This window comes from Aquarana catesbeiana, linkage group LG02 (genome assembly GCF_042186555.1).
Source record: "Aquarana catesbeiana isolate 2022-GZ linkage group LG02, ASM4218655v1, whole genome shotgun sequence".
In the NCBI taxonomy this organism is placed as follows: domain Eukaryota; kingdom Metazoa; phylum Chordata; class Amphibia; order Anura; family Ranidae; genus Aquarana; species Aquarana catesbeiana.
In genome coordinates this window covers 704362036-704376259 of record NC_133325.1, presented here as the reverse complement: position 1 = coordinate 704376259, position 14224 = coordinate 704362036, and the positions used below count along the sequence as shown (strand labels likewise).

Sequence of the window (14224 nt, the reverse complement as noted above, 5' to 3'; positions counted from 1 at the left end):
ACTGATATAACATGCGCATCCTTACCATCAGAAGCCCCAGAACTCACAAATGATGTTAATGGACAAGGACATGGGGCAAAGTTGTCATCATAGCTTGATCTCCTTCATGCTGAAGCTTTTAATAACAAAAGATCTTTCTGGAACAGCAATGTCATCAAAGGCCCAAAGCAAACATGGAGACACTTCAAAATTCCAACTCGAAAAGCTAATATACGTCACAGCAGTCTATCCAGGGTCTTGGATGTAGGATCCCCCTTACAAAGTCACAACTGCACCAGAATGTCTTTAGATTTTTCATAGGCTGGCAGTGGTAAATACAGAATAACGGCTATAAACATTAAAAGTATTTATTTAATTTTTTACAGCCAATGTTCTAGAAGCCATGCTGCGATTTATCGCCTTTCCATGCTGAAGTAACTCACTAGAAATAAACATTCATTGACCGTTTCAATGTGATTAAGTGGAAGCTAAAGTAGAAGAGACAACTGGCATCAGCCTATACATGTTATCAATTTACATACTTGCTGTCTGGATTCCTTTTGGTCTAACAAAAAGTGAAAGTCATGTGGGGAGGAGGGAGATGGAAGGAAGCCGCGCTATAAAAGAAAGAACGCTTTCTTGTGAAATTCATGTTTTTCCTCTGTGTTAGGTTATCATCTGACATAAAGCAAATGTTCTAGCAAATCATGTTTTTGGAAACATATGGAAATTTTATGCATTTTTAGCTCCTTGTGGGAGAGTAAGACTAGGTTATGGCACAATATCTTTTCACAATATTTCCATAACAAAATGCATTAAGAGGGCAACTCGTAAAATGTAAAATGGCAGAAGGCTGAATTACCAACTGGCTTATTAAATCTCCCAGGGGTACAGCCGTGACCTTACTTGTAGCTCCCAATTTTGCCTCCAAGCTAACTGCCATTTCTGCCTCCTTCAGCCGCCAATTTCTTAATGTAAATTTAAAAAAATATCCAATACTCAGAGTGATACTTCCTGTAATGCCTGCAACAAGTGGGTGGAGTTGAAAATTACTTTGCAGAAAGAATGCCAGTTATGGTATCTAAGAGACAGAAGAACCAGAGAGGACAAATTATACCTGCTTGCTCCTACTTACCTGTAAAGGTAGAAAATATGTAGAGTGCCATAGCCAACCTCCTTCTGAAAAATGCAAGTTGCCTGAACAAGGATTCAATCAATAAAGTTAGAACTTCTGAGTAAGAGATTGAAGCTATTGGACTAGCACAACAACCAACTAGCCAGCATTTTCAAAAGGGGAGTTCAGCTATAGCAGCCTACAAGCTGGTCGGTGGATCAAGCCTGCCTTTTAGTTACACAAGGCAAAAGGTTTTCATTGTGTACCATTACAATCGTCTAGCCACTTGCGTCATAACAAACAATGACTTCATTAGTGTATAAGGAGGACAACAGGTGCCTGTACAGCATCCTTGTTTGCCCACCCCCTTCACCTCTCCATCAGCACTGGGGTCACATTAGCTGAGTGAGGGAGAGAAACAGGGAGAAGAGAAACGTTGAAATACTAGTCAGTATCAGTGTGCAAAGGTGTATTTACTGTGGAAGAAGAAAATCGCCTCCAACATTGGGTGTCCTGTGTAAGTGGATGTTGTTGCATTGTGTAGAACCATTAGTTTAGTTTTTTACATTTTAGAATGGGGTGCCTCAAGATTGTGCAGAATTTTAAAGTGTGTCTTGACTATTGAGAAACACTGTCCTATATTACAACTTTTCTATCAGTTTGGAGGGACCAAAGAACATGTGCTTAGGAGATTTACTGTTACTTTGATGTAATTGCAGTAGTAAAGCAATGTTAGGCACATCAGGCCATATTTATTTAAGGATACTCAAACACAAAATTGATGTGGACAGTTACAGCTTTTTAAGATGACCAGGTAAGCAACTATGGACAGCTGTCCAATAAAATGTGCGTCAACAAATTGAGACTGTGATCCCTGACACATAGGGGTTACATTACTAAAAGAGTTGAGAATTTTTACTGAATAAATTGTAGCTGTGTTTTCAATAACTACCCAATGAAACAAATATACAGGAGTCTGCTTTTCACATGATTGGGCATTCAAAATTAATCCTTACTCAAAATATATTACATTTCGATCCATGTTTGGCCACTGTGGTTGCACAGAAGTCAACCATTCGACTTCTGATTAACAGCCCTATCGGTATTTTCTCGCTCGATCAGTGCAGCAGGCAATAGGCTGCAGGGTTGATCTATGTATTCTGATGGCGGGGGAGCCTCCCCGCTGTCAGAATACAATAACACAGCGGGGAAGATTCCTGCATCTACATTGAATGTGTGGATGGGGAAATTGGGTCAGTTTGTTCAACCCACTGACCCATGGATGGCCAGCTTTAGTCAACTTCGATGAAACACTTTCTATTGTGAAACACATCAATGTATTGCTACTGGCCAATTCTATATTGATGGTTTTAAGAAACTTCTAAAGAGCAAGGCCAATGAGTGTGGATTCTGATATTTCCAGTATTCTGGTTAAAGACATCATTATTATTATTTTATTCATATTATACAGGATTTATTTAGCGCCAACATTTGTGCAGCACTTTACCACGTTAGGGCAAACAGTACAGTTACAATGCAATTCAATACAGGAGGAATCGGAGGGTCCTGCTCGTCACAGCTTACAATTTAAAAGGGAGGGTCAAGTGATACAAAAGGTAATAACTTTGGGGAATGAGCTGATGGAGAAAATAAAAGCACAGTTGTTAGGTGGGGGCAGGATAGGCAAACAACCACCCATCCCCCCGAGCCGCACCCCTCCCGCTCGCTGTTTGCTGGTCGGTTCAGCACTTACCCCAACATGGCGGGTGGCAGGCAGCAGGCAGTGTGGTGCAGAGACTCCGTGTCCTCTCCTCCATGGCGGCTTCCAGGTCCTCCCCTCCTCCTAGGCGACCAATAGGATCGCCTGTCCTTTCAGCCAATCGGGTGACCGGCATTAAATCCCGCTTCCTGATTGGCCAGGAAGAGGACCAGTGTATGACTAAGCACCATGCCTGGTGTGAAACATGTCAGCAGCAGTGCAGTTAGTCTGTACCCACCTTTGATGCCTTGATTTTACTTTTCAATAAAGGTGAATATTTGGAGTGCGGCTATCCAGCCTTTCATTTTTCTCCATTATCTCTGTTGCAAACACAGCCAGCACCCTGTTTAACTGTGGAGACAGCTGTCCTCAGGAGAGGTAATCATTCTGGAGCGGTGAACACCTACAAGAGGATCAGTGTTACAACAGCGACTATTCATTCGCTGTTGTAACAGACCTGGGTGGGATCGGAGCGCACACTCTCTGCAAACCGAGCCCACCCTATATTGAAGTCTATTAGAGCCTCTAATCAGTGCTTAAAAAAAAACAGCCCCCCCCCAGCATTGGAATCCAATGCGCTGGTGTCCTGAAAGTGGCTGGACACATTGGATAGGGGGGGCAAGGGTAGATGGGGGGGAGGCGCCCGTGAGCCCTTAATAGACGGGCCCCGCCCCTGCGATGAAGAGAAACATTTTCAGAGATCGCCTAAAAGTGGAGAGAGTTTGAGATTGTCGGACAGATTGGGGTAGAGAATTCCAAAGAATAGGAGAGGCTCAGTAAAAGTCCTGGAGGCGAGCATGGAAGGAGAGGGCAAGGGAACTAGAGAGCAGGAGGTCATGGGAGGAACGAAAATAATGATTTGGTTGGTATTTTGAGACTAGGTCAGTGATGTAGCTGGGGGCCAAGCTGTGGCTAGCTTTGAAAGTTATTGTTAGTATTATGAATTTAATTTGTTGGGTGAGTGGCAGCCAATGGAGGGATTGGTAGAGAGTCTGGCAGCAGCATTCAAGATGGACTGAATAGGGGATAGCCTATTTAAAGGTAAGTCAATCAGAAGGCTTTGTGGTGTCATTGGTTAGGAAGGGGCATATTTTGGAGATGTTGCAGAGGTTGAGGCAGCAAGCTTTGGAAAGTGATTGGATGTGGGGCCAAAAGGACAGTTCAGAGTCCAGGATAACACCTAGCACCCTGGCATTCGGGGATGAGTTGATGGTCGTGCTATTGATCTTGACAGAGAAGTCGGGGGAAGGGGCACGTGTGGGAGGAAATATTATGAGCTCGATTTGACAGGTTGAGTTTGAGGAAGTGGTGTGACATCCAGACTGATATGTCTGTTAATAAATTAGTGATGCTTGAGCTGATGGAGTGAGCTGAGGATAGAGAGATAGATTATCAGCTGGCCCAGGGAGCAGGTGTAGATTGAGAATACGAAAGATCAAAGAACAGAACCTTGGGGGACCCCAAAGGAGAAAGGAAGAGGAGAGGAGGAAGTAGAATTGTAAGTGACATCGAAGGTGCGTTTGGATAGACAGGATGAAAGCCAATGAAGAGCACAATCATGGAGACCAAAGGAGTATAGTTTTTTTTTTTTTTTTTGAGGAGGGGATGGTCTAGAAAGGTCCAGAAGTAGGAGTACAGAATAGAGTCCATTTTTTTTGCTGTTAGTAAGTAGTTTGTGAGTTTTAGGAAAGCAGTTTTTGTGGAGTGTTGAGGGCTAAAACCAGACTGAAGGGGATCAAGAAGGTTATTCTTAATCAGGTGGTCACTCAGTTGGTTGTAGGTGTTCAAGGAGTTTGGAGGAAAAGGGGAGCAAGGAGATGGGGCGTAGGTTGTTAAGATTGGTAGATCCAAGTAATGTTTTTTAAGTATGGGGGTGACTAGTGCATGTTTCAGAGCGTTAGGGAGATGCCAGAAGAAGGGAGAGATTGAATAAGATGTGGGTTGGAGAGTGTAGGATAGAGTCAGGGGATGACTACAGCATTTGAGGGAACTGGGTCCAAGGGACAGGAGGTGTCTATAGTAGCAGGGCTGTATAAGGCGAGTGTTGATTGTACCTGTGGATGTTAAAGGGGGGGTGGGGATATCTGTAGAGTGGAGATTTCATCACAAATTGAATCCAAGAGTAGAAAACACAATTCAGTGTATAATATACATACTTGTGGACATCTTGGGGGACCTGCTCTTAGAAAATATTATAACTAACAATATAACCTAAGTGAATCGGTCGTGTCCTTTCAGAGAAATAATCACCACTGGGCTTGGGAATATACAATTTGCAAGATTTATTTTTGCCCAATATTCAGTTTTACAATCTAGGCTGAGATCATCAGATTTTTTGTTTCGAAATGTTAGCGTATAACTCACCAGACATGGGGACCCTTGGCACGTGTGGTGAGCTTATATATTTTGGTAAAAAACAGCTCACGATTTTTTGTGTGTGTGCACGTGTGTTTTTTTTTTGGGAAAGTAAGTGAAAAGTATTTAAAATGCATACTAGGCACTGAGAGGCTGGATTGAAGCATTGTCACCCATGACTGAATTACATGTTTTTGTATTTTAGTATGTTGCTTTTACCAATCAAAAGGGTTACCTTCTGGGTGAGGTTGGGGGCTGTGCTAATGTAACCCATAAAAAGTGGTACAGACTGCTGCACCACAAAAACATTGAGGGGACCCCACCCCAACAGTTTCATCAAACTTCTTCCCATCTAAGCTAAATATTTGACTTATAAACATACAGTGCCTTGAAAAAGTATTCATACCCCTTGAAATTTTCCACATTTTGTCATGTTACAACCAAAAATGTACAATTGTTTTATTGGGATTTTATGTGGTAGACCAACACAAAGTGGCACATACAGTAATTAATTGTGAAGTGGAAGGAAAATGATAAATGGTTTTCAAAACTTTTTACAAATAAATATGTGAAAAGTGTGGCGTGCATTTGTATTCAGCCCTCCTGAGTCAATACTTTGTAGAACCACCTTTTACTATAATGACACCTGCAAGTCTTTTTGGGGATGTCTCTACCAGCTTTGCACATCTAGAGTGACATTTTTTGCCCAATTCTTCTTTGCAAAATAGCTCAAGCTCTGTCAGATTGGATAGAGAGCTTCTGAACTGCAATTTTCCACTCTTGCCACAGATTCTCAATTGGATTTTGGTTTGGACTATGACTGAGCCATTCTAACACATAAATATGCTTTGATCGAACCATTCCATTGTAACTCTGGCTGTATGTTTAGGGTCATTGTCCTGCTGGAAGGTGAACCTCCACCCCAGTCTCAAGTCTTTTGCAGATTCTAACAGGTTAGATTGCCCTGTATTTAGCTCCACCCATCTTCCCATCAACTCTGACCAGCTTCCCTGTCCCTACTAAAAAAAAAAAAGCATCCTCACAACATGATGCTGCCACCACCATGCTTCACAGTGGGGATGGTGTGTTCAGGGTGATGTGCAGTGTTAGTTTTTTTCATCACAAATAGCGTTTTGCTTTTATGCCAAAAAGTTCAATTTTGGTCTCATCTGACCAAAGCATCTTCTTCCACATATTTGCTGTGTCCCCCACATGGCTTCTCGCAAACTGCAAATGGGACTTCTTATGGCTTTCTTTCAACAATGGCTTTCTTCTTGCCACTCTTCCATAAAGGCCAGATTTGTGGAGTGCACGACTAATAGTTGTCCTGTGGACAGATTCTCCGACCTGAGCTGTGGATCTCTGCAACTCCTCCAGAGTTACCATGGGCCTCATGGCTGCTTCTCTGATTAATGCTCTCCTTGCTCGGCCTGTCAGTTTAGGTGGACAGCCATGTCTTGGTAGGTTTGCAGTTGTGTCATACTCTTTACATTTTCAGATAATGGATTGAACAGTTCTCTGTGAGATGTTCAAAGCTTGGGATATTTTTTCATAATCAAACCTTGCTTTAAACTTCTCCACAACTTCATCTCTGACCTGTCTGGTGTGTTCCTTGGCCTTCATGATGCTGTTTGTTCACTAAGGTTTTCTAACAAACCTCTAAGGGCTTCACAGAACAGCTGTATTTTTACTGATTAAAATAAATGTCACACAGGCAGACACTATTTACTAATTAGGTGACTTCTAAAGGCAATTGGTTCTACTAGATTTTAGTTAGGGGTATCAGAGTAAAGGGGGCTGAATACAAATGCCACACTTTTCACATATTTATTTGTCCAAATTTTTGAAAACCATTTATCATTTTCCTTCCACTTCACAATTATGTGCCATTTTGTGTTGGTCTAGCACATAAAATCCCAATAAAATACATTTACATTTTTGGTTGTAACATGATAAAATGTGGAAAATTTAAAGGGATATGAATAATTTTTCAAGGCACTGCATCTTCAACATCCAGGTCTGTGTGTGATCACAGTTCAAGAGATAAATTTATTTTGTTCTACTATAATCTGATGTAGAAGATGTGGTCACTATTTTATGTTCTTCATTTAAAACTGTACACAAAATTCTTATCCGGTCATGCGCGTAATTATTCATGACCTTGTCTGCCGAGGAAATCATGTTCCGTGACAAGAACAAACAATGCTGATTCTCATTTTCCAAGACCTAAACTTTTTTTAAATGATGAAAACAAGGTTTAAAGGGATCCTTTCCTATGCCCGTGCAGGGCAAAGTAAAACAAAACGGTCACTTTATTCCCATTCCACCCCGCCCTCCCCCCCTACCTAGCAGCACACACCTTCCCTCTTTCCTGCACTACTCTGTTAAGAACAGGGAAAGTACTGCCAGGAGCAAGGAAACAAAGCTGGTGTAAGCTCCAAACTGGCTTGTCAGAGACTACACAGGGCTAGGGGCTCCTTTTCCACTCCCATGTGACAGTGCCTGGTATATCATGAGACAGCAGCACTATCAGAGGAGAGAGTGGGGGAGTCATCTGCTTACCCATATCAAATAGTGCTGGATATTTCACTTTCCTCTCAGCAACTGCATTGCTGCTTCTTTATTGCAAAATCAGAGGTTGATATATCAAGAGCATGCTATATTGCTTAACTTCAGAGTAGTCTGCCGGGAGGTATATGACCTTGTCCTTCTGTCTGGCCGGTATGCCTGTATCACAATAGTGGGCGAACGGAGTGGGAGGAGATCAGCTTGACATATGTATATAAGAAATAATTTAAAAATAAGGATTTACAAAAAAAAAAAAAAAAAAAAGAGAAGAAAAAGGGGGATAGAGCATACATCGACGTACACCCACATATCCACTGTGAGATAGCCCTCATACAGGGCGTTACGCTTGCACTTTCCATACAAGAGTACACAGTCTTATATGTGCCGCCCAAAACAATAATTTGGATACATAATACTGAATTTACCCAAGTACATTAACTATCAGTTATAATTTTTACCCTTTAGCAAACACCAACCTTAACTCCCATTGACTCTCCAGAGATGACAGTAACAGTTACTCCATCTTTAGATGGCTTGGGAATGTCCGCACTTTTCAGTTCTTGGTATTCAGGAGGAATCATCTTCTCTGAGCTTCTCAGATTGACCCACAGTTGCAAGCCATGTGTTGGCTCTTGTGTAGAAGGCATCTCAGCATGGACAATACCACGCCCTGCTGTCATCCACTATGCATACAAAAAGGAAATAGAAATTGAAAGGAAGTTCAATGAACTTATGAAATATATATATTACGATATAGAAATTGTTGTTTGTTTATGAAATCTATATATATTTACCTGCAAGTCTCCTGGGTCCAGTTTGCCAACATGTCCACAAAAATCTTCATGTTCCATTGAGCCCCCATCAAGCAGATAAGATACCTACACAATAAATAAATAATAACTTCCTTAAGAAAATCTAAATAAAAACAATGAACCTTCCCAGCCAATTAAATCAATTTTCAGATTAAACCGACTTGTGGAGACATGATTGGTTGTGTACATCTTTAAAAGGCAAGTGGGTTATGCGATTTTCTTATAAAGTTCAGGCAGAATTTTATTTTGAAATGGCATAAAAAGCAATGTGATGGTGCCAATCAAAAAAGGCAGATTAGCTGCAGATGAACAGTTATGCCAGTCTGAGGTTAAAGAAGGTAACCTAGCAAGACTTGTGGCTTGCCAACTAATACATTTTGTCATTATATTCGGGAGATAGCAAGTCACACTCTTTGACAAAGCAAGAAGTTCACTGATCTGACAGCAGTTTTGAAGATGATACAAATAAAATTCCATAGCAAAGCCAGCTGTACACACACATGCTAAAGCCATGGAATATGCAACTGCAACATTTATGGACAAGATGATGTCATCACCTGACATACTGTATTCTGCAGTCCCTGAGATCACAGATCAGAATAGTCAAAATCAGATAGTCAAAACTGGTACATATATCATATATCAGCATGAGTATTCACAATACAATCCTAATGTCTTTTTCTGAACACTGACTTTTGATTGGCTGATACAACCAGCATACTGCACATATTATTCTTCCAAGTATGGAAACATGATGTTCAATAAAACCCAACATGAAAAAACAATAGTCTGTTCAAGTTTTAGTTGGTCTCTTTTGTACTTTAATTCTATCACAACAGGACATTAACTCAGAAACAACAAATGTGGGTGGTCTAATCAGAGGATAACCAGAGCAACTATAAAACTTTTTCTGGCCTTTCCTCTGCTAACAAAACACAAGGACTCATCTTTTACAACTTTTAACGTTGCCATTGTTGAAATGCTTCTACTAGCTGAATAGGTTTTACTTTGTGTCTGGGGTATGAGAGAGTGAGAGCGCTAACACCAAATTTAACACACCTGCTCCCCATTCACACCTGAGACCTTGTAACACTAACGAGTCACATGACAGCGGGGAGGGAAAATGGCTAATTGGGTCCAATTTGGACATTTTTGCTTAGGGGCGTACTCAGTTTTGCTGCCAGCGGTTTAGACATTAATGGCTGTGTGTTGAGTTATTTTGAGGGGACAGAAAATCTACACTGTTATACAAGCTGTACACTCACTACTTTACATTGTAGCAAAGTGTCATTTCTTCAGTGTTGTCACATGAAAAGATATAATAAAATGTGAGGGGCGCACGCACTTTTGTGAGATACTGTACATACTAGGGCCAATTTAGACAGGATCCAATTAACCTACCAGCATGTCTCAAAAGTGTGGGAGGAAACCCAGCAAGGCAAAAGAGAGAACATGCAAACTCCAGGCAGGTAGTGTCGTGGCTGGGATTCGAACCAACAACCCTTTTTCTGCTAGGCAAAAGTGCTAACCACAACACCACTGTGGCCCGGTAAACCACTTGCAAACCGCAATGTATATATACATATTGCAGTCGGCAAGTGGTTAAGGAAATCCCTTAGGGGTCCCCAGAACTAGTGTTCCCATCACAAAGATTTACCCTCTATTACTTTTCTGAGGAAAACCCAAAATTTGGGATTTTCTTTCAATGGTAAACAGGAAAAAGAGAGCGGATGAATTTCCCCAATGGTGGCACAGACAGCAATAAAAACGGATGAGTGTTCTAATCCCTCTCCACTAGGTCCAAACCTAAAGAAAAAACGCTTTGCCTTTACAGTAGTTATAATAACATCTAAATCCCGCTACATGTAATGGGATGAAGAACTGTAGCACATCTCTGGAAACTAGAATGTCTTACTCCTCTTCACTTGCATATTGGCTACTAAACAATAAAATGTTGTAACCAATGCCTTCAACATAGTTTAACATAATCCGGCCAGATAAGAGCAGCTATACTTTTAAAGGAATGATGTTTTAATCAGTTGTAGCAGTAATGGAGCAAAGTAGTTCCATATTTACATGACAAAGTATAACGAAACAATCCTCTGAACCTCACTGCAAGTCATAAATTCACATGTCAACAGACTACATATGAGGGTTCCTGCAGACATCTGAAAAACATTCTTCACTTAACCAAGAGCCCTTGGTGACAGTCTGGACAGACAGACAATTACATACTGGTGTCATTGGAATTCCCAGAATCCTCTGCAGTGATGTCATCTTAAATATTGTTTTATATCATGTCAAACTGTTGCAATGTCTCCAGACACATGCCTTGTGGTTTCAATTGTACTGGTATGTCAAATATTAGCTGGGGTGGGGGCAATATAAACAATGTTTAAATTAGGAGTCATCAATACATCCTTCACAGCTTAGTGCAAACTTTGCTACTGGGCTGGCTGCTGTTGCTAGAATACACTCTATAGCAGGCATATGCAATTAGCGGAGCTCTAGCTGTTGCAGAACTACAAGTCCCATCATGCCTCTGCCTCTGTGTGTCACGATTGTGGCTGTCAGTCTTGCTATGCTTCATGGGATTTGTAGTTCTGCAACAGCTGGAGGTCCACTAATTACATATCCCTGCTCTATAGTATCACTCATTGTTGGCATTATTCTGCTCAAACTCCTGGTACTATCCCATATGCACCGTGTAATAAGTATTTTTACAAAGAATAATAACCCATGGTTAGTACTGTATAAAATCCACGTGAACCCCTATTTTTCTCTTTAGTTACAGTAGCGCTATAGGCTAAAATTTTTTTTTTTTTGATAATGCAAGGGAGGGTTATAACAACTGTCATTTTTTTTTTCGCCATCTCTGTCCCATTGCGGAGATTTCCCCTCACTTCCTGTCCCATAGCCAAACAGGAAGGGAGAGGAAATCCCTTCAAATTAAGGGAATTCCTTGGGGACCCCCAGGTCACCACAACTAGTGTCACCGTTTAAAGATTTCCCCTCTATTACTTTTCTGGGGACAACTCAAAATTTGTGATTTTATTTTTTTTTTTTTTTAATTAAAATGGCAAACAGGACAAACAGAGAGGGAGAATCTCCTTACGAGGGGCACAGACAGTAATAAAAACTGACAGGTGTTCTAGTCCCTCAGCATTCTATCCAACATATAAAAAAAGTTTTTGTTAATGTCTTACAACAAGTGTAATTTATTTATTTTTTGTAAATGCAGATGGAAAGTCTCCGATTCGTCCTGCACTCTGCTGGGCAGTGCTAGAGGGGTCCCCAGGGACAGAGCAGTGTACAATGTATGGCCAATTACAATGGTTCTACTGCAATGATCAACAGATACTTATAAAATGTAGCAGGGAGTTCTTGAAAAAACAAACAAACAGAGGCCATGATCTTACAGGTATGGGCAGCCTTTATCACATAGGTAATATTATAAATTGGTTAAAAACACCTAGTCAGCTTGTAGCTCAGGATCCGATTATGTGCCGTGGGTGATCTTTTAAAAAGCCACTGCAAGACATCCCTGCCGTTTCTGCATTTCCCCGAAAACGTCGTGTCCTGCTTATCAGTACAGCGTCATCAGTGCAGCCTCATTGGTACCGCTTCATCAGTGAAGAATACAAATTTCTTATATGCAAAATTTTAATAACCACTTCCATACTGCACAAATTCCAGCACTCCTCTCCTACATGTAAAAATCATAATTTTTTTTGCTAGAAAAATACTTAGAACCCTCCAAACACTAATATATATATATATATATATATATATATATATATATATATATATATATATATATATATATATATATATATATATATATATATATATATATATATATATATATATATATGGGATAGTACCAGGAGTATATATACACACACACACACACACACACATATATACATATACACACACACACACACATACATACATACATATATATTTTTTTTTTTTTGCAGCGACCCTAGGGAATAAAATGGCGGTCATTGCAACCTTTTATGTCACGCGGTATTTGCACAGCAATTTTTCAAACGCATTTTTTTGGGGGGGGAAAAAAAAACACTTTCATGAATACAAAAAAAAAACCAGTAAAGTTAGCCCAATTTTTTGTATAATGTGACAGATTAGGTTATGCCAAGTAAATAGATACCTCACATGCCATGCTTTAAAGTTGTACACACTCGTGGAATGGCGCCAAACTTCGGTACTTAAAAATCTCCATAGACGACGCTTTAACATTTTTTACAGGTTACCAGTTTAGAGTTACAGATAAGGTCCTGTGCTACAATTGTTGCTCTCGCTTGAATGTTTGCAGTGATACCTCACATGTGTGGTTTGAACATCGTTTACATATTCGGACACGACCTACGTATGTGTTCGCTTCTGTGTGCGAGCTCGCGGGGACGGGGGCGCTTTTATTTATTTTTTTTATTGTTTATTTTACTAACTTTTTTTATTTTTACAGTTTTCCTTTAAAAAAAAAAAAAGAAAAAAAAAAGTTTTGATCACTTTTATTCCTATTACAAGGAATGTAAACATCCCTTGTAATAGGCATAGTGCGTGACAGATCACCCTACATCTCTCCTCCAGGCTGGAAAGCCTGAGAAAAAAAAAAAAAAGTGTTTACTTCCGCCGGCCTGGACGTGACGTCATAACGTCACGCCTGGGCCTCCGAGAGTCATAGAGACTGCCGGAGATCATCTGGCACCGGCAGATTCCTTCTCCTCATCGCCGATCGCACAGGCAAGCTGGTAGAAGCACAGGAGGGCAGCGGGGGGTGGTGACGGGGGTGACTTCATTCAGATATCACCACTGTAAGCCCAAGACTTCACGTTCTGTGATATGGAAGTGGTTAAAGAAACTAAGAAAAAAAAATGTTTTTCCCCATTTTTTTAGCAACAAAAAAATAAAAATAAAAACTTCATATGGTTAGAATTTTGCATGACCGCGCAATTGTCATTCAAAGTGCGACAGCGCTGAAAGCTGAAAATTGACCTGGGCAGGAAGGGGGTGAAATCGTCTGTTATTGAAGTGGTGAAAAGCTTTGTGCTAGTGTATCAAGCTTCAGGCATTCATTTTCTGGACTGGGCAAGGCAAAGAGAGCAGTTCCAAAGGAGGAGAAATGTTTTTTCAAGCTCAAAAAATTTACAGGCCAACCTATTAAAGTCTATGCAGGCAAAAACGCAAAAAAGTACTTTTTTGAGCTTAGGACCACTGAGCATAAAAGTATGAACAGGAATAATTAAAAGAAATTGGAATCTGCATGTTGAGCATAGTCCGGTGTAGGGAAACAAGTTGAAAAATTATTGTGTGAATGGGGCTTACAAGGTCTGGGAGCCATCTCAGTTGTTGCTTTGCATGCCCTAAAGAGTCGGTGGACGTGTTAATATATCAGCAAAGGTACTAACATGGTGCAATACAAAAGAAAAAGCAAGACAAAAAGCCACCAGGCTGAAAAGGCTTTAAAACCGCTGGTTAGCCTTGAAAAGGCCCCATCCCACATCTCTCCCATCCACACACACAAACCTCAATACCTTCCCACCTCCAGAACAGGGACATTTAGATATGGCATTCTGTGGGAAGCACTACATATGATGGTTTAGGCCTAAAGAA

General features: G+C 40.6%; 1 protein-coding gene across 2 annotated transcripts in view; it reads right to left on the bottom strand.

The window, feature by feature from the left end:
* Nucleotides 1-14224, bottom strand: part of PIR (pirin) — a 73176-nt gene that overhangs the window by 34217 nt on the left and 24735 nt on the right. For both annotated transcript variants that reach the window (XM_073616940.1, XM_073616942.1), the window contains exons 4-5: nucleotides 8570-8653; nucleotides 8252-8458 (exon numbers count right to left, since the gene is read on the bottom strand). In XM_073616940.1, the coding sequence (XP_073473041.1) occupies nucleotides 8252-8458; nucleotides 8570-8653 (291 nt within the window). The remainder of the gene's footprint in view (nucleotides 1-8251; nucleotides 8459-8569; nucleotides 8654-14224) is intronic.